Source organism: Rhinolophus ferrumequinum, chromosome 25, assembly GCF_004115265.2.
Source record: "Rhinolophus ferrumequinum isolate MPI-CBG mRhiFer1 chromosome 25, mRhiFer1_v1.p, whole genome shotgun sequence".
Classification (NCBI taxonomy): Eukaryota; Metazoa; Chordata; class Mammalia; order Chiroptera; family Rhinolophidae; genus Rhinolophus; species Rhinolophus ferrumequinum.
In genome coordinates, this window is record NC_046308.1 from 8,020,048 (window position 1) to 8,039,656 (window position 19,609).

At 51.1% G+C, this 19,609-nt stretch overlaps 1 protein-coding gene across 4 annotated transcripts in view; it reads left to right on the forward strand.

Annotated features, from left to right (window-relative positions):
* The first annotated feature begins 169 nt into the window (after window positions 1-169).
* Window positions 170-19,609, forward strand: part of TPCN1 (two pore segment channel 1) — a 53,669-nt gene continuing 34,229 nt past the window's right edge. For 2 of the 4 annotated variants that reach the window (XM_033098183.1, XM_033098188.1), the window contains exons 1-2: window positions 171-345; window positions 2,861-3,100. In XM_033098183.1, the coding sequence (XP_032954074.1) occupies window positions 189-345; window positions 2,861-3,100 (397 nt within the window). In that variant the 5' untranslated portion in view covers window positions 171-188. Of the gene's footprint in view, window positions 346-2,857; window positions 3,109-19,609 lie in introns of those variants that run through there. The other 2 variants (XM_033098186.1, XM_033098187.1) reach the window with 2 other exon arrangements.

The following is a 19,609-nucleotide window of genomic DNA, read 5'->3' on the forward strand; positions in this document are numbered from 1 at the left end:
GAGCTTCTTAGTCCCGCCCCTGCTTTGGAAGGCGGGCAGGGAATCTTGCATCGGCAGCGGGCGGGAACTGGGGAAGGACGTGAGGCTTGGCCAATCAGAGCTCATCATAGCAACCCAGGGAGCCAATAGGTTTCAGCGAAGAGGGAATGAGGCGGGGCCGGGGAGGTTCAGGGGACAGTAGGCGGTGGATGGGAGAGCTGGCGCAGCTGCCGTGGTGGCAGCAGCTGAAGTGGCGGCGGCGGCGGCTGCAACAGCTCCCGGCTTGGGGCTTTGGCGGCGACGCCGGCAGGCTGGGCTGCACGGTGCTGAGCCCGGCGCGCGGTCCGGTTTGCTGGGGCGGCGCGTGTAAGAATCCGAGGGGTGCGAGGGACGGCTTGACGGAGGGGGCAGGGGGCAGGGGTCAGAGGGCGCGAAGTAAAGGGTTGCCGCTGGGTACTTGGGTGTGGGAGGTGGTCAGGGCGGGCCCAGAGGGACAGCGAGGAAGTCATGGCTGGATTCTCTTCCTCCAGCCCAAGCCGGGGTTTTGCACCCTCTCTGTTTTTCCCCGGCTTCCTGGGGCGACCCCCACGCGGGGGCCCACACCAGGGCTGGGAGCACGTGGAGCTGGAGCCCGCACTCCTCTTGTATTCACCCTCCTTCCTCCACTGCTCGTCGCCCTGGTGCCCTCGGATGACCCCGAAAGAGACTCGTTCCCGGTCAGGCTGCCCGAGTGGACAGGCTGCTGGCCCTTTCCTGGACTTGTCCCCAGTGGTCACCCATCCCTTTTGGGTCCTCTATAGAACGGACGCAAAGCCCGTGGAAGGAGCACTGAGCTAGGACTCAGGAGCCCTGCACTCGGTGACCTTGGGCAGGTCCTTTACCCCCCTCGGGCCTCACTTTTCCCTCTAAAGTGATGGGTTTGAATAAATTCAGATTATGGAACTGGTTCTGAGCGGAGGCATAGGATAATGGTTAAGCGGCGGCGAGGCAGGGGGATCCCTAAATTCAGACTGCCTAGGTTGAAATCTGGCTCTACCACTTCCCTGCTGTTTACTTATAAGAGACAGGTTAAGTTAACTGCTCTATGCCTCAGTTTCCTCATCTGTGAAGTGGGGGTTTCTCAACAGCAGCACTATTGACATTTTGAATCATTTATTTCTTTGTTGCTGCGGGTCTCACCTGCTTATTATAGGATGTCTAGTGGCATTCCTGGCCTCTATCTTCTAGCGCTCCCACGCCCCAAATTGTGACAATCAAAAATGTCTCCATGCAGTGCTAGTGTCCCCTGGGGGGTGGGAGGCAAAATAACCCCAGCTGAGAGCCAGAGAACTAAGAATGCATGCAAGCAAGCAGTCATATATTATTAAACAGTTAAAATCCACTAGCTACTATGATAATAATAAGATTACGAAACCTTGATGAGTTGAAAGGGAGAGGAGATTCTCCTGCCTTCAAAGTAAGTACAGGACAATGGCAAAATGTTGATCTTTGTCAAAGATGGGTGGTAGGTACAAGGAAGTTCATTTACATAGTCTCTACTTTTGAGTATGTTTGAAAATACCTGTGGTGAAAAAGCTAAACCAAAAAAAAATAAAACCTATAATTCTTAAGACAGCCAAATGGTAGTGTTTCATTTGAGAGTTCCTCTTCTGTCCCTCCACTACTGAGATTTAAAAGCAAAAGAAATCCCCAGATCTGGAGAAAACAACAACAAAAATCTCACAGGAAGTTTGCTGGGAAGAGAGCTACAGGCTTAGTTAGTAGAACAGTGCTCACTTTTGCTGCCTCGTTTTAAGAAGATATTGTCACACAGGAACCATTATTCTAATGGTTCGTGAAAGAAGTAAATGGGGGGGTTGTCATTCAGTGGGTTAGTCTGGAGGCAAAGTTGAGTGAGCCCAGAAGGCCACAGCTTGAGGAAGCAACCTGCTGTTGTTTTCAAGTTCAAAGGTCTGCCGGCAGATCTGCTGAGTCTTTGCTTTTCTGTTGGTCCTCCCCAGCGGAAATGGGATTGTGTATAAATAGGAGCTGTAACAGGCTAGTTCTGAGTGTTTTAAATTGGGAGCTCAGGATGAGTGCTTTTGCTGTGTGACTCTGGACATCATTTAAAAAAGTACTCTAGTCTTCCCTTTCCTCCTCCTAAACCTAAATCTAGGAGAATAAAGCCTATATAAGGGTGCTTTGGGCCCGTATAGGCGACCTGACATGCTAATTCTTTGCAGGTCATTGATATTTAGGTGCTGCCTAAATACCAGGTTTGGGACTTGGAGAAATTGTAGTGTCCTGGCTAGGAGCACAGGGAGTCAGATTGCAAAGTTTAAAAGTTTGGTTTTCTAGTTGTGGGTTCTTGGGGAAGTTACTTAACCTCTCTGAGCCCGAAGTCTCCCCCTCTATAATGGAGGCTGATAATCCTACCTATCTATTAGGAAGTTTCAGTCAGCTTTATTTAAAAATTGCTAGAACAGTCCCTGGTATGTAGTAAGCACTCACTGAGTATTAACTGCTATTATTTTAATGGTTGTATATTTTTAAGTCTTTAAAGTCTTTAAAAAAACACATACACAAAGAATGACAGAAAAGGGTGGCGGTGGAACATATTAGTCATTATCTCAGTCTCCAGACATAATTACCATTAACTTTTCAGTACGTGTTCTTGCAGAGGTTAGTTTCCTCATTTTTTAATGCTATTATTCTGCAATACTTTTCTTTTTTTTGAGATATCATTCACACCATATAACCCAGCCATTTTAAAGGGTACAATTCAGTGGTTTTTAGTCTATTTGCAAGATTAAGCAACCATCGCCTCTGTCTAATTCCAGAACATTTTAATGTTGTATTTTAATAACTGTCTTTCTTTTTTTTATCCCCCGAACCCTAGAAGATGCCTCAAATGGAGGAGTTTCTGAGAAGCACTTCTGGGCCAGTGGCTTTGAAAGGGAGCTCAAAGCAGACGCTATTTACAGCTCTAGACATCGCATCCTGAGGGCTGCAGGAGAGGAGAATATGGCCGTGGCCATGAGTTTAGATGACGACGTTCCCCTCATCCTGACCTTGGATGAATGTGGGGCTGCCCCACTGGCTCCCTCCAACGGCCTGGGCCAAGAGGAGCTGCCTAGCAGAAGTAAGATGGTAGGCTGGGCTGGGGGTGGAGGGCGGGGGGCGACTTCAGGCTGTGAGTTGTGGGCTTGGTGGTCTAATAGTAAAAGCTTGTACCCAAATGCCTGACCTTGCATTTGGCCTCCAAGATCGGACACAGAAACTACTGGGAGATTCTGGGGTCCTAATCCTATACCCCCAACTTAGGAATGCTTCCAGGGGCCCGCACCCCCCTTAGCGCCTTGCCTCCCTTGCATCTTCAGGCGCCTTGGTTTTGCCCATGGATGCTTGCTGGGGACCTAGGCACACCTGCTCCTTGGCTAGCTTCCCTGCCCCCATTCCTTGTTAAAAAAAGCAACAGATTTCAACACCAGCCTCCGTCTGTCCCAATCTGAAACCGTTGGCAGAAACGCAGGGGTGACTGCTTCTCCACACTGGGGCTCTAGCTGTGGGTCCTACCTTGTCCAGGACAGGATGGAAGGTGACAGGCATTTGTCGTGATCTATTGATTTGAGGGTTTGAGGTTTTTACTTTCTCTTCCTCTAAACCATAGCCTCGCACAAAGTGAACCCAAGAGAGGGCGTGAGCTTTAAATTTTTTAAAGTTTAAGTGTGTTTCTGGCAGAATGAGAGGTCTTAAAAACCTTTCTGGGTCTTGTCCCAAAGCCATTTGCTTCATTTGCTCAGGCCTTGGGTCCAGGGGAGGCTTAAAATAACCTGCCTTTTACAGAGGGTCCTATGACATTTAGGGACTGACGCTTGAGGGTCTCCTTAGCAGATAGATGTTTCTCCTGGCAGCCACGCCCCTGAGCCAGGACAGAGGGGCATCGCTCTTCTCCAGGTCGCAAGTGAAGACACTTTGGTTCAGGGAACGATAAGCCTGGCCCTCCCATGTCCTTTGTCCAGAGAGAACAGAGTTGTGTTGTGGAGCTCAGTAGACTCTCCTTGGAAGTGATGAAGTGTTCCTGTGCGTGGGAGTGCAGCGGGAGGTCTGGCTCCCTATAAACTTGCTTCAACGTGTTCACCACACCATCTAGGGTGGCAGAACTGGGTGGTCCACGAAGGTCAGAATGTAAATAAGACTTTTCCCTACGAGCTGTGCGGGGCTGAGAAAGCAGTGACTCTGGTTTCAGGCACACTTCTTAATGCCCAAGCTTAGTATTAGGCTCTTTCTTATCTTTTATCTTAACTAAGATCCTTTTGCAAGGTAGGCAGAATTATCAGGGCTTTACAGAGGAGGAGACAGTGAGTCAGAGAGGCTAAGTAACTTGTCTGAGGTCACACAGCCAGCCGGTGGTAGAGTACAGATTTGAACCCAGGACTGTGAGTCCAAAGTTCCTTCCCCTCCTCCCTTTTATCCTCTCCTCCTGCTCCTCCCACTCCTTTTCCTCCTTCTCCATTTTTCTTCGTAAGCCCTTCATAAATGTGAGCACGGGTTCTTAGGGTTTACATATATTATCTCATCATATAATCTCAAACTAGAGTAATTGTCATTATCTGTATTTTACAGAGGCAGAAACAGCCTCAGAGAGGTTAAGTAACTTGTCCAAGGTTACACAACTAGTAAGCAGCAATGCTTATCTGGTCTTTCCTCTCACGTTACTGTGTAAGGTGCTTTGGGGAAAGGGGTATAAATGAATGTGACAGTCTCAGTTTTGGAGTAGGACACCCCCTAGTGAGGGGGGCGGCCTGTCCATGGCCAACAAAGGAATAGACTGTAAGGAACGGTGGTTGACATACTAAGGGTGTGGATCATTCTGGAAATGGCCTCAAGATCCTAAATTGGAATCCTAATCATTGTTGTGTTTGCCACTTTTAAGTCCTTCCAAAGTATCAGAGCTGATGGCAGGGTGTCCAGCTCTCCTGTGGGATCAAAGTGAGAAGAGCAGCCTAGTTCTGTGTCAAGATCAGGCTTTGAACTGACGACAGACTTGATGAGTAGGATATAAGCCAAAAAGAGTCAAACTAACCTTGGATAGGCTGCTAGGGGGACTGTCCTTATCTTGGCAAAATTGGTGGCTGATTTTGGTTGGTTTCTTAAGAAAAACCAAATACAAAACTGACAGGGTCCAGGGAAAGTGTGCTTTTTGCACAGTGTGTTAGTTGCCTCAGGGTCCTCTCTCAGGCCCTTTGCTAAAACCTTTCAGAATGAGTGGGTATAATGCCCCACGCCTGGCTGGGACAACAGTGCGGCCTCTCTCAGGAAAGAAGAGATTTCACAGGAGGCCTCCCTCCCTTCGTAAACTCCTTTGTTATTTCATGCTCAGATTTGGGTGTTGACCTACCCAACATCCCCCTTCCCTGTTGTCTGAGCATTCCATGGAAAACCTAAATCTGACCTGGTCATTTCCCCACTTTGAAGCTCCCCGGGACTTTCTGGTCCCGTACAGGATGAAGACCAAGCTCTGTAGGCCCAATGGGCCTACGTATATTATCTCATATAGGCTCTCATATGTTCTCGCGCCTACTTACCTGACGGCTCCCATTTCCTGCCTCCTCTGTCCACGGTGTCACACTGCTTCCAGTTCTGTGAATTCCCCCAGGCACTCTTAAACCTCTCTGCCTTGCTGATCACTCAGTCTGGAATGTCTCTCCCAGCCTCTTGTTTGCTCAGGAGCTTCAGTTCTGTCTTGAAAACCTTGCTGGCAATCTTGTCTCTTTGAAGCCTTCACAAACCTCCCCTTCCTGACAGGGCTGATTACTGCCCTTTTCATTCTTCGGGCTCTTGATTAGGCCTCCATTCTTACAAGTAGCTGACAGTGTGGTCATTACTTATTTAACCATCTGATTACCAGCGAGGCTCTGTGTTCCATTCATCTCTGTATCGCCCAGCTCTACGGATACACTCAACAGGTCACGGTCACAAGAAACCTGGGTGGGTTTCCGGAGCCTTGTAGCTCATGGAAATAGCTGTCTGAGGGTCCTAGTCGGAGGTGGGTAGCCGTCCCCTCCAGCCTCTTCTCCTAACCAGTGGTTTGAGTCTCATTTCTCCCAACAGAGCTGATGGTCCTGGAAGCTGCCCTTGTTGTCCCCAGTCTGTGGCTGACATAAGCCCTTGAGGTAGTACGGAGTCGGCAGGACGCCGACGGAGGTCTTCAGCACAGTTGGCAGTTCCCTGGGCACGGACCCCTGAGGACAAAGCAGGCTTTCTAAGGGCGTGAGCCTTGATCGAGCCTGGGCCTCCACCTTGACCTAGCAGCTGTCACCAGTGCCTTCCTCTGGCACTGGGCCCACAAATTGCTTGTCTTACTTAGTCTGCGTGGGCCGCCATGACACAATACCACAGACCGGGGCGCTTCAACAACAGCAGTTTAGGATCTCTCAGCTCTGGAGGCTGGACGTCCAAGATCAAGGTGTCAGTAGGTTTGGTTTCTTCTGAGGCCTCTCTCCTCGGCTGCCAACGGCCGCCGTCTCCCGTGTCCTCACACGTTCATCCCTCGGTCTGCGAGCCTGTGTCCTAATGTCCTTCTTCTAAGGACACTAGTCGGATGGGATTGGGCCCCACCCATAGGACCTCATTTTGCCTTGATTACGTCTTTAGAGGCCCTGTCTCCAAATACAGCCACATTCTGGGGTCCTGGGACTTCATAGGAATACTAAGGGGACACAGTTCAGCCTGTAACACTCCTGCCCTTTGCTCAGATGCAGGTACCCGGGAACCTGTGCTGCCTATGACCTTTGACCCTATCTCGGGATGACCTATGCGGGGGCATTATCCCAGCAGGAAACAGAAGGGTTTGAGTTTTTTTGTTTGTTTTCCCCTTATATGGGCGAGGATGGATTTTATCCAAGACTCAGACACCCCTGGGCTATCAAGTGGCTGCCGGAATGCTAATGAATGAATGAGTCACAGGCACAAGATGTCAGGCTGATAAAGGAGGCAGGTATGAGCAGAGGTATTTAAAGCCTGGAAATTAGGAATAACCTTGAACACAGTGGGGCTGGCCTTTGACAGTGCAGTTTAGAGAGAGCCCAGGGTCTGCCAGGGCATCGGGCAGCGGTCTAGGCCACCACCAGACAGTCTGGACGTTGCAGGCAATACAAGGGGTTTTCCAGGGAATTCTGGTCACATTCAGCTTTTGCCTTCTTGTTGTGTTTAAACCAACAGCTGCCTAAGAAGGGCCTGTCCTATATGCCTTCTCTGGGTAAAAAGGGATTGGGGGCAAGGAAAGTGGTAGAGGCTTGAGCAGGGTACTTAGTCTCACGGGCTACTATGGTCCTGGTGGTTCATGCTTTCCAGGTGCCAAGCCATGCAGGTGACAAGGCCTCAGGTAATAGAGCAGCAGAGGACCTCTCCCTCCTTGACCCTGATACCTGGCACACCATTGGGAGTTACCTGGGACCCCGTGTGGTACCTAGCAATGTGGAAGGTCCCTGTCCCCTTGCAGGGGGTCAACATGTGGCACTCTGGCTTCCTTTCCAGAGTATTCTCAGCAGCCAGAGCCACTTGGCCTCAGGCTCAGTCAGGGTGGGCCAGAGCTCCTAGCCTTAGGGCAGATGTAGCCAGGGTGAGCTGGGAAAGAAAGAGCAGTGTGGCTGTAATACCCAGAGGTGATCAAGCCCACGTGGGCTCAGTGGCATAAATCTGTGTCTGCGGTTCTTTCTCTGATAAGTATCCCCAGCGTACTTGCCTAAGAGTGAAGCCTAAGAGACTTGCATAGCTTTTGTCACTTGTGATACCCTGGGTGGTAAAGTGGTTAAGCCCATGGGCTCTGGAGTCAGCGAGGACTCCCATCCTAGCTGAGTACAGGGCTCAGCTTCTCCTAGCCTCAGCCTCCGCATCTGTACAATGGGATGACGATAGCATCCTCCACGACAGCCGTTGGGAGGATTTCGTGAGGTCACGTGTGAGATGCCCATGGTAAGTGCTCGGCCAGTCATAGGTGGTTTTGCCATGGCCAGAGACTGGGCTTCTTCTTTGGAATATCATGACACACGAGCAGGAGTCCTGAACCTAGGCCAAGATCCAAATCCTCTTTGCCTCACTCCTGGCACAGCAGGTGGCCACCGCCAAGCCGGGAAGCGGAGGCAGCATGGCAGCTGGAGACCAAACAGCAATTAGCTTTTCATAGCCTCCCAGGGAGCGTGGGCATTTGGCTCCGCCGGAGTCATTCCCCTGGCTTTCTTAGGGCCTCGCCAAGGCAGAACGCCGGGTGTCACCAGGCCAGCAGAGGCACCAATTAAAATGAGCAAGCACCCGACATGCTGGGTTCCAGCCTCGTAACCGAGACTTGAAGCCTTTTACTTCCTCGGCCCTCTGCCTCTTCATGGGGTATCCTGTCTGTTGCCTCAGGCCCCCCTGCCATGAAATGCCATCTCTCCCCTTCCACACACAGAAAGCTGCCGCATCGAAATGGCGGTCGTGGCAGCTGGGTGCAGGCTGGAGTGCCTGCTGCACTGCTCTTAACCCATCGCCGTAGGGATGTCTAAATTCACATTTGCTCTGAGAGTGCTTCATGAGCCAGAACAGTCAACTTCTCAGCCTCCAGGGTGGGGAGGGAACGTGGGAAGGTTCTGGTAGCTCGCAGCAGTGTGCCTCTGGTGGCTTCTGGTTCAGCACCCTCTGGGGCTGCCTCCAATTAGAGCACAGTGGCCCAGGAAAAGGAAGCCCCTGCTCTTTAGAGGAAGCACCAAGGGACCCAGCCTTGGACGGATGTCGGGCTCAGGACCACCCCATCCCACCTTGCGCTCCGGAAGCCCATGGGACAGCGCTTCATTCTCATCCCTTTGCTGGGTGATTTCCCGACTCTTTGCCTCCTCTCCCCACCAGGCCAAGCTGAGGAAGGTCACATACAATAAAAATTAACGGCTGGCGAGCATTGAGCCCCTGCTGCCTGCAAGGCAGTGTCCGAGGCGCCTTCGTGTGCCGTCTCTCTCGCAGTCCTCCCAGCAGAGCCATGCAGTCGTGCTTTCAGCACCCTCGTCTGACAGAGGACACGGAGCCTCTGAGAGGTTGGAGTTGACCCGAGCTCATGCAGCCAGGAAGTGCCAGTGGCAGCATTGAACTCGTGTCTTCTGGCTCCAGAATTTAGACTCTTATCTGATGTGCCACCTGCCAGGAAGTAAAGCTCCACGGAAGAGGTAGCATTTTAGGGTGAATTTCTTTTCCAAGAGACAGCTGTTGCTATCTTCATCTTTTCTTTTTCCTTTTTAATTAAACTTTCCTTCCCTCCAAGGCGTGTTATTCTTACTTGGCATTTCCTCCCTAAAACTCCCTATCATATTGTTAAAATAGCAACACTGATGCGGTTTCGTTGTACACGCTGTATTGGACTGTCAGTTTTAAAGAAAGCAGAAGATATGAGTAAGTGGGGGAAAAAAACAACAGCGAGAAAAACAGACCACAAAGAACAGCCACGATTTTACTGCGCTGTGAAGGCTACAGCTTTCTCCTCAATGGTGCACGTCCCCAGCTCTTCCTCAAACGCTCAGGCATTTGGCTAAATTTTACATCATGGTGGTTGAAACACGACGGGGCTGGCTGGCATGGGGAAATCACAGGAGTCAAGATTTTGGAATAGGAAAGGAAGGACAAAGGAGGACCAGCCTTGGATCGGGGCATGAGACTCCCAAGGCCAGCTGGGGTTACTGAGAGGGCAACCCCGAGCTCACTGGTTCCCGGGGGCAGGTGACCCCACATCAGGATTTACCGGGACAATGTCCTAGGACTGAATAATTAATTTAGGCCGTTGGTGCTTGGGTTGCCTTTCACACAGTTTTCTGTTCGAGGTCCTTATCTGGTTATAGAAATGTGCAGGCCTTCCTCTGTGCGGATCACTGGGGAGGGTCTGGTTCCGCTGAAGTGACCTTGGAGCCAGGACCTGAGAGCTCGGCCTCCGTGGGCCCAGTGAGCCCGGGACACGCCGGGGAGTGTGCGTATTACAGGGGAGCCTGCTGCTTCAGTCTGGCCACTCGTGACCATGTGGGGTCCCGGGCTGATTGCTACCACATTTTCCAATATTTCAGAAGTCAAAACCTCCGCTTTGAATCAGAAGTCTTCTGATTTTTAAATATTGGCAGCTAATTCACGTTGCTTCCGCACAGCCAGTGAGTGCTGCCCCTTTAAGATCTCTGAGCTAAAACCTACCAATTCAGGCTCTGTTTTCTGTTAGAACAAACCACTTCAAAATAAGGAAACAGTCCAAAACCAACCCACCACCTGCCCATCGCCCGGGAGGTGCGCTTCACCTTTGGGTGGCGTGGAGTGGCATTCGGAACTTGCTGGGGGAACGTCCTCTCTGCCTCTGGGTATTGGGCCTAGAGAGACCCGATTCCACCCACCTGTGGAATTGAGGCTGGAGCCACCGTGTTTCCCTGAAAATAAGACCTACCCCGAAAATAAGCCCCAGTTAAGATCGTCAGCCAGACGGACGCATTTAGTACGTTATGACGACGTTCCAGAAGAAGATGACATGACTGTATTTGAATAAATGTAGATTGTTGTACCTGAAAAAATGACATCCCCTGAAATTATGCTCAAATGTGTCTTTTGGAGCAAAACTTAATATAAGACCCGGTCTTATTTTCAGGGAAATACGATATAAGACCCTGTCTTATTTTTGGGGAAATATGGTAGAAGGTGGAAGCTGAGTCAGACAGGTGAGGATGAGGGCACAGAACAGGTAGGCGCATGTCCCATGAACTCCTTCATCTTCCTTTTCTGTTTATTCTCTCCTTCCTTTGTGTTGTAGTTCGTGGAATTCTCTCTCTGCTGGAGGGCCCATTTCCCGTTTTTCCTTCTTACCTGCATCCTATCCAACTTTACCACCATTTTCTCTTCTTAGCTGTTTGACCCAAGCTGCCTGGGACTTTTTCTAGCTTTGACTTTGAGATGTGTAATAAAGATTCGAGCAGGTGTTAGAAGTTAAAAAAAAAAAAAAGGAATAGTTTAATAGCTAGTCTTCGTCTTCTAGTTCTTTGTTTTAATCATTGCCTTCTTGTCAACTGGAAAATGAACCGTTTTTAAACTGGCTGGCACTTATTAGTTCACATTTCTTAAACACTTAGAACAACTGCTGTGGAGGTTACAAGAAATGTAGCAGATGTAGTTATGGCTGGGGAAAGATCCATGGTCTGGTTGGCAGTGAGACAAATGGGTATGTGACATGCTGTCTTTGTGGCATTTGTTATAATTGTGGAGGGATTTAGAGGAGGGGAGAGTAAGATGGGCAGGGGGTTGGCGTGGCTTCCCGAGGAAGTGGGACATGGGGCAGGACATCGCATCAATCTGCCCGATTCAGGGATGGAGAAGCAGCAGGAAAGGCTTTAGAGAGACTATACTTGACTGTGCTGAGTCTTCAAAGCGAAGACGAGCTGGAAGTGAGAGGCCATCCCGAAGGAAAGGAGCAGAGGTGTGGAGGCCTCAGAGCAGGTGGGCGGGTGTGACCGGTGCTTGGGTTGGAGGCTGGGCAGGAGTGGTTGGATCCAGATCTTGGAGGGTCTCCCTCTCCACCCCCAGAGCCATGCTGGGGTGAGAGGTCCCATTTCAGGGGAATGTCTCAAATTCACTCAGGCTGCCTTGTAAAGAGTGGTTGGAAGTAGTGGCCCAGGGGTGTGGTCAGACCTGTTGTTTGGCCTGAGCAGTGTTTTAAGCAGGTGTTTTGCCTGGTGCCAGCATGAGCACTTAGCCCCTGTGGTCTCACATCCCCCAGCTTTCCACTCTTGATACCTGCTGGTGTTTGACTTTGTAGCCCTTGGAGAAAATTCAGACGGTACAGCACCGTGGGCTTAGCACTGTGGCAGGAGGCGAGAGAGCAAATGGCAATGAAGACTCAACTAAGGAGTAGCACATCAGCCTATGGACAAGTGGAGTTTCGGAACAGGAGGAGTTGGGGTGCTGGAGAGAGGGGCCGAAGTGGCGTGGGCAGAAGGAAGGTGGGGCTGTGAGCCTCCCTGTGCAGGCCAGAGCTATCTGCCGGGGTCCTGTTGGTTTTGGGGTGTGGTGTCGAGCGTGTGCTCTTGGGTCAGACCAGCTGAGTTTGAAAACAGCTCTGCCATCCAGTGCTGTAGGGCCTTAGGCACTTGACGTGACCTCTCTAGGCTTCGGTTTCCTCATCCGTGAAGGAAACGAATGCCAGTGCTACCAGAGAGGGCTGTTCCGAGGTTCAACCAAACAGCGTCCCTCACACAGTGAGCCTTCGGTGGATGGTAGCCGTTATTACGGGGGTAGCGCTCAGAGCAGGCAGATGCAGTTTGGGGAGAGCCCAGAGTGCCAGTAGAGGAGCCCGGACTTGACTGAATGGCGCATGGCTGTTACATTCGTTTGGGCCAGAAAGCAACAGTGATGACAGAGCCTCTGCCCTCTGACATCTTGCCAAGTCTGGATGCGGCCTCCGGCCTCCGTGATAGCTTCCCTTCGAGAGCCTGGTGTGGGTCAGCCCTGAGCAGGGATGACTTTTCTCCCTGGAGATTAGGAGGTGGGTGAGAGGCTACTCCCAGGCTGTTTTCGTAGTGGCCAGAGCCAGGTTTGGCATTTTTCTCTCCTGTGTCGTCTCCCTGACCAGGCTCTGAACTTCCCCAGGGCCGGCTGTCTGCACAGCCTTGAAGCTCAGTGCAGTTCCTGCCTCACCCAAAGCACTCAAGGAAACACCTGGACAGTACTGGCCGATAAGGGCTTCCACAGCTCACCTGGCCTGGGCGTAGGAGGGTGCCTCTTAGAAAGACCAGGAGCTGTATCTGGCAAGGAGAAAGTAGTTAGTGAAAGAAAAGCAGAGGGTGGGGTGAATAGAGTTTGCTGTGCCCTGGCCTCACCCCACCATGCCTTTTTTAGTCTTACCATGCCAGCTCTTAGGATCAGAAAGGACCCACTCTCGTGCTTTACAAAGGCCTGGCTTCCAACTGTACCTGGCAGGTAAGCTTCTGCTTCGTCCCAGTGCTCTGACACAACCCCCTGAACAATCCGTGCAGCCCAGGGTTGGTCAGGAACTTCTCCCTCTGCTCAGCCAGGAAGCGTAGCTCTAACCTTCTCTCCTCCACGGTAAAGCCTGCATGCCTGTTTCACCTCAGTGGAGAAAGGAGGGTTGGATTCTTTCCTCATCCCCACCTTTCATGTATGGAGGCATTGGCCTCTCGGAACACAACTGGGGTATTTGGATTACAAAGTAAAAAAAAAATTTTTTTGAATCTCATTCCCTGTGCATTTTTATTATAGAAGCAAGCAAGAGCGTGCTGTTACAGCAGCATCTTTATTTATTTTATTTACTTCTTTATTTAAAAATGTATTGTTATTATTTTTAAAGATTTGTATTAAGATGTAGCTGACACAATATTCCATGAATTTCAGGGGGACACCGTAGTTATTCAACATTTACATGCCTAAAGAAGTGATCACCGTGATAAATGCAGCGCCCATCTGACGCCGGCTCACGCTGTCACCATATTATTGTATCTACTTTTTTAAAGGCATGAGTCAGGGGCTTCATTTTTCCACGGAAGACTCACCTGTGTTTGGGGAGTCTCCGAGGTGAAGCTTCGGGGGCGCCAGCCTGCATGTGGAACACTTGTAAATTCTCCTCTGAGTGGTCTGTGGGTTCCTCCACTCCTGCTCCCTGGCCCGGTGGAGAATCCAGGAGCTGCCAATCGGTGTCCTTTGTGTCACCTTACAGTATTAGTCTTCCCCACAGCCAGGCTTGCTACTCTCTTTTTAGAAGCAGTAAACGATGAACTGTAGTCGGAAAGGATGTGTGCGACCATGTTTATCTAGGTGGTTTGTCCTCATAGACCCTGTGAAGTAATGGGATTTATCCCCATTTTTCAGATGTGCCATTTAAGGCGTGGGGAGGGAAGTAACCTGCACGGGCAGACAGTGGAGCAGTGGGGCTCATTGGTTCAGCCACTGGTGGGTCGCCGCGTGCCAGCCAGGCCCCCGGGCAGGCGAGTGTGGGGCATGCCTTAGTCACAGAACCCTGCCACCTCTGTTCTCAGGCCTTACCCAGACGGAGCATTTCTCCGCCCAGGCTCTAGTGGCCTTGAAAGTTTCATTAACCACCGAGTGTAGATAAGGAAACCATAAACTTAGACCGGTTCACTTGCTGAGAGTGAGGCCAAGTTCTTGGATCGAGTGAAAGACGAAGCCCTTGAAGACCAAGTGCCCTGACCCACCTTCCCTGCCCGGCCCCAGGCGCCTGGCAGTGGCCCCAGCACTTTGCAGGCCATGAGAAATTTCGACTCAGTTACACTCCTGGCTGACTGCCCACCCCTCTTTTACTCCATCCCAGACATCAGTACCAATAATCCAACATTTTAAAACATATATAACCTCATTTATTCAATACTCATATAATCTCATTTATTGTCTTCTTTAAACCACTTCCATTAACGAACCTCCCTTGGGGCTGTCGTCTCTTGCTTCTGATCTATCCCCACTTCAGCTTTCTTCAGCTAAAGACCTTTGTCCTCCTTTTTCCGTGGAGCTTTCCCTAACCCTCCCGAACCGGTTAGGGTAGTGGCTGTATGTCCACACACTCTTTGAATACGCTATGCTATTCGAACCTCCTTCTCTGGTCTCCAAGCACAGGGCCCTGCTCGTTCCCCAACCAGCACCTCCACGTGATAGATTTGATTCATGTCTTACATACCCAATTGGGGTTTGCTTGGTGCCATGAGGGAGTCCCAAAGGTTGTGAGAAAATGGAATTTGAGTGAAGTGGATAATGCAAAATAAGGGCAGGAGGGCTGGGGTTGGCAAAGCATCCTTTCGTAGTATGATTAATACCCCTGGATTTATCCAGTGTCGGTGGGTTTTGTAAACCACATGCCCTTCCATCGAGGTGTAACCTGTCTGTGAATTGCTTTCTCACGTCTCCATGGTGCCCATTAGAGGTGGCCAGGTTGTACAGGGCAGTGAGATAAAGTGCCCACCCCAGTGTAATGCCTGGATAGGGGCTCCTGTTTGGGGCGTGCCTCTTCCTCGTAGTACCTGTTTTGCCAAGGCAGGGGGACCATGTCTTTTCTACACATACACTGGGACACTTCATAAATAGACATCAAGTAACATCTGGGAGTGAGTCATCAGGTTCCAAAAACACCCAGGGTCCCCAGTGATTCTGTTAGTCACAGCTTACCCAGCCCATGGAGCCATCTGTGGTGACAAGGAGATTCACTCACATGTGATCAGGTCAGAAATAGCCCAGGCAGGGCCTGGCCCCTGCTTCCTCTAGGAGCAGCCTAGCTTTTGGACACTGAGGTTTCTGCTTTTAGGGCTTTGCAGTTCTCTAGGAGCCCACACATGTGCCGTAATTGCTGCCTCAGCCCTGGGTGCCCCATTTCCACCTTCCCTCACAGGGAGCTCGCCCCCACAACCACCCACCATTCGTAAGCTGCCTTGCTCTCTTGTTAATCTCTTTGTTAGATTGAGGTTTTTATTTTTTCCTTATTCCTGTAGCTCTTGCTGAAAATCAGCTCGGGAAGAGCGATTGTACTCAGGGCTGGCTAATGGCTTGGAGCCGCTCCAAGCTGCCGGATGCGTTGGCTTTCACTTGTGGGTGGCCGTCGACAAGCGTGATGTCTGTTCTCTGTGACTCTCAAGGGTCCCCTCTTCTTGCAGGCTCGGCTGTTCACACTTGGCTGGCCTGCCTCGTTGTCTGGAATCACGGTTTTTACTGCACACCCTGGAGCCAGTCTGGTCGCCTCGACAGGGCTCAGATTTTCACAGAACCAAAGCCCGCTCCGCCTGCAGGCCCATTGGCTCATTTCGTTTCGTTGCCGGTTGTTTTGTGCTATTTCCTTTTGGATCCAACACTGTCGCAGGGTGTGTAGGGCTCACACCTCTGGAGACGGGGTGGCTTGGGAGAATTCTCACGCTGTTAGAAGTGTGTGTGTGTTGGGAGAGGGATGCTATCTGCTGAGACTCCTCGGCATTCTGACATTTCTTCCGAGTCTCTCCGGCTACCGCAGAGGGTGGGGTTGAATTTTCAGCGTGACCTCTTATTGGTGCTGCAGTGAGGAGCTAAGCTTCAGTTCTATCCCGAGTTCCGGTTTCTTCATCTATACAATGGGGATAAGAATGTCTCCATTGGGGGTTGGCATGAAGATTAAATGGGAGGTTCCCTGGAACATCTCACAGTGCCAACTCAATAAGTGGAAATTCTGAAGAATAGTAAAGTTTCAGCGTTTCGCTTTCAACATAGTAGGAATGTCGCCCTTTCCTGAGCCGCCGAGTAATAAGGTAATTCTAAGGACTCTCCGGAATGGAGGACTTGAGCTCCCTCGTCCTTTGATTAAATCCCCTGGCTTCCTCCTAAGGAACGTGAGCTGGTTTTTGCATTTTCTTCAGGATCCAGTTGTGATAAACTGGGGACAACACGTCACCTTCCTTGACCACCATCCAGGTGCACTGCAGACATAATTCAACTCCAGCAGCTTTATCTCCTGTCCACTCTTGAAGATGGCTTCTTGGTTTCTCTTCTATTTTTCTTTATTCATGATGCCGCCCCACCCAAAGGAAAGGGAAACTGAGGAAAAGGAAGAGGAGGCCGAGCCCGGTACCTGGCCACTGACTGCACAGGCTTTGAGGCCCCTGCTGGCCCCTCTGGGAGCAGCACTAGCCGGGCAAGCCCTGGAGAAGTGGCATGCCTGGGCCATCAAGCTCTCCGCAGGATGTAGCTTGTCACTTCCGCAAGGGGCCAGCGCCTCCTGGCTCATGCTCTTCTGAGCAGAGCCTCCTGCTGCGGCAGAAGAGCCAGACGCTGGGGCGTGGCCAGTGTTCGTGGAAGCCGAGTCTGGCCAGCACCCCCACCCCAGTGACCCCAGGTAGGGGTTAGAATGGACCTCTGCTCCGTGCTGAGTGGACACTGTTAGCCTGTGTGGGGAGCGTAGCTCCCAGCCTGCCCTGTTCCTCTGAGCACTGCTTGTCTGCTGACCCTGTCCAGGGGCGCAGGGAGTGTCAGTGTGCAGTGAAAAATGCCTCTCGTCTCCCTTTGCACTGCGGCTCTCGTCTTCATCCCCGTGTGTCTCACAATTAGCATTTCTGATGTTTCCAAGTGAATACGGACAGATGTTCGCCCAGGTGCTGCACTCTTCGCTGGGTAAACAGTGGAGTTTGCATGCCTGTGCGTGTGTGTGTGTGTGTGTGTGTGAAGTGCACGGCCTTTGAGATGGGCATAGTCTTTACAGATGTTTTCTTCAAAGCATCTGAAGCGCTTTGCACATGGTAGGTGCTCAACAAATACTTTGTGATGCGTGATTGCCTTTTGTTGGGAGTGAAAGCCTTTTGTTTCCTAATAAACCCAGGAGTGACACAGGAGCAGGAAGTACAATTGCAAGTTGAACCTTGAAATTCACGGACTGGAGAAGGGCGAAATCAGATTCTGCCTCACCAGGAAATTACCTGCGGGCATCTGGCAAACCACTTGTTCTCTCTCTGCTTCGGCAAAAGGGGTGGAGGGCCACAGCAGTGCCAAGACACGCCAAATGTGGGGAGGAGGATTAGACGATGGAAATGACCTCGGTGGCTCCTGGCAAGTTAACTGCCCTATAAATTTGAGCTCACCCACAGCTCCCCTGGGAAGAGGAACTTGCGTTGTACCCCTGCAGAATGTTTATAGATGGGGTTACAGTGTCAACCAAGACTGACCACCTTGGCTACGTGTTTCTGATTGGTGCACCTGGTCAAAATGCTCCAGTTAGAACCCAGTGGTTCAAGTTCAATCGCCTTAAAATTGTTTATGGCCCAACCGCTGCTCCTGCCTTGCAGACATGGTGCGGGGAGGGAGAGGGCGAGTGCTCAGGCTGCCTGGGCTCGAACCCCCCCCGGCCCCTTCCTTGCTCTGTGACCTTGGGCAAATCACTCAGCCTCTCTGGGCCTTCGTTCCCCACTCTGTAGAGATGAAAAGAGTCTCTGGTTCATAGGGCGTTTTGACCCTTAGAACTCTGTCTGGTGTCAAGTGCTGAGTGAGAGGTGTTCTTGTTTTCATTCCCAGGGCATCGGCCTTGTCTCTGGCTGTTTAAGCTTCAGGATTCCTGAACCCTTGGATTTCCCAAACCTGCCCAGTTGTTTGCTTCTCTGTGCTTTCCGCACGATCTTTCCCTTTTCTAGAATGTACCCCTCCCCCACCCCCATCCACCGTGTGACACCTCTTTATCCTTCGTCCTTCAAAAGTCAGTGCAGACATTGCCCCCGAATTGCTCCCTGCCTCTGCCCACCAGCCGCGGTGGAGGGTCGCTGTTATAACATCCTTTTCTAGGCTGTTATAATGAACAAGTGACTCTGACGCACCCGAAGGACATGCCTTCTTTCGCCTCCTGATAGTGAACTCCATGAGGGCAACATTCACGGCTTTACTTTTTCAAATCCGATGCCTCGCACAGTGCTTGCGGTATACAGTAGGTGCTGAATAAATGCCTCCTCAAGTTAAACCGTGTTTATTTGCATCTGGAAGGTCAGCTTTTGTAAACTTCACCCTCCCTTGTTCTCCCCCAAATTGCCACCTGATTTCTTAAGATTACTAGAGAGTTGCTCTCAAGGTCATGTGTGCGACCTCAGGAATGCAAGGTTCCCAGCCAGTGTGTGGGGTGGGCACCTGGGGCAGTAATCACTACCTTCCATCACTAGGGGCTGCTCATTTTCCCAGCCCCTCCTGGGTGCCTGTTGTTTCCAATCTTTGCACCACCCCCACGCCCCACCTTTCCTTTCATCTCCTCTGTTTAATAGCTACAGCTCTCAACTTTCTAGCCAGTTCAGGCCCTCTTGTGTATCTACACGGAACTCCTGTCAGCTGGCCGGAAACAAAGTTGGAGGTGGTACCAGGCATTATCCTGGCCACTTCCAAACCAGAGCTCCTCCTTCTAGAACAGTGCTTGACCCATGGTACCGGTCTGGTTGAGCCTTTCGTTTTTCCTTTCCGCCTCTGGCCTAAGCCTTTGGCCGGACGGGTTTTGGGCTTGAGGCCAGTGATTCAACTGGGAGGGCTCTGTGCCAATTCTTGTCTCTCTGGAGGTCAGTCCATTGGCGGGGGACTCTGGCTGGGTTTGCAGCCTTGACTCACGTGCATCGGTAACGTGGGTCTACCTCCCACGCCATCTTGCTGTCAGTCATCAGCAAGAGAAGGCCTGAACAGAAGGAAATGTGCACTCCGCTTTCTTTCGGCAAAGTGTTTCTTGCCCAATTTTTATCTAGGGGCTTTGCAGAGCCAGCCGGCACAGAAGCAAGTGTGTGTGGCGACACCGCGCCTGGAAAACTCATCAGTGTCACTCTGGTTTATTTTCCTCTTCAAGCTTTTTCCCATGGAGTGAGGCTTTCAGTGACAAGTGGTGAAAGGTTGGGCGATTGCTCATTGTCATTCTGGTCGACACTGGTTTCCGGAGGTCTCCTAGTGCTTTGTGGGTATTGGCATTTGTTTCTGTGATGCCCAGAGCACAGCTGGCACCAGTCCCAGTTAATGGATGAAGAAACTGAGGCTGGGGGATTAGCTCGAGGATGGGGGAGGAGCACCGCGGGGAGTGAACTTGGGTGTCCAGGGCTACCTTTTGTCTTGAAGATGATGTGTAGGGGGTGTGTGTGTGTGTGTGTGTGTGTGTGTGTGTGTGTGTTTGAGGATG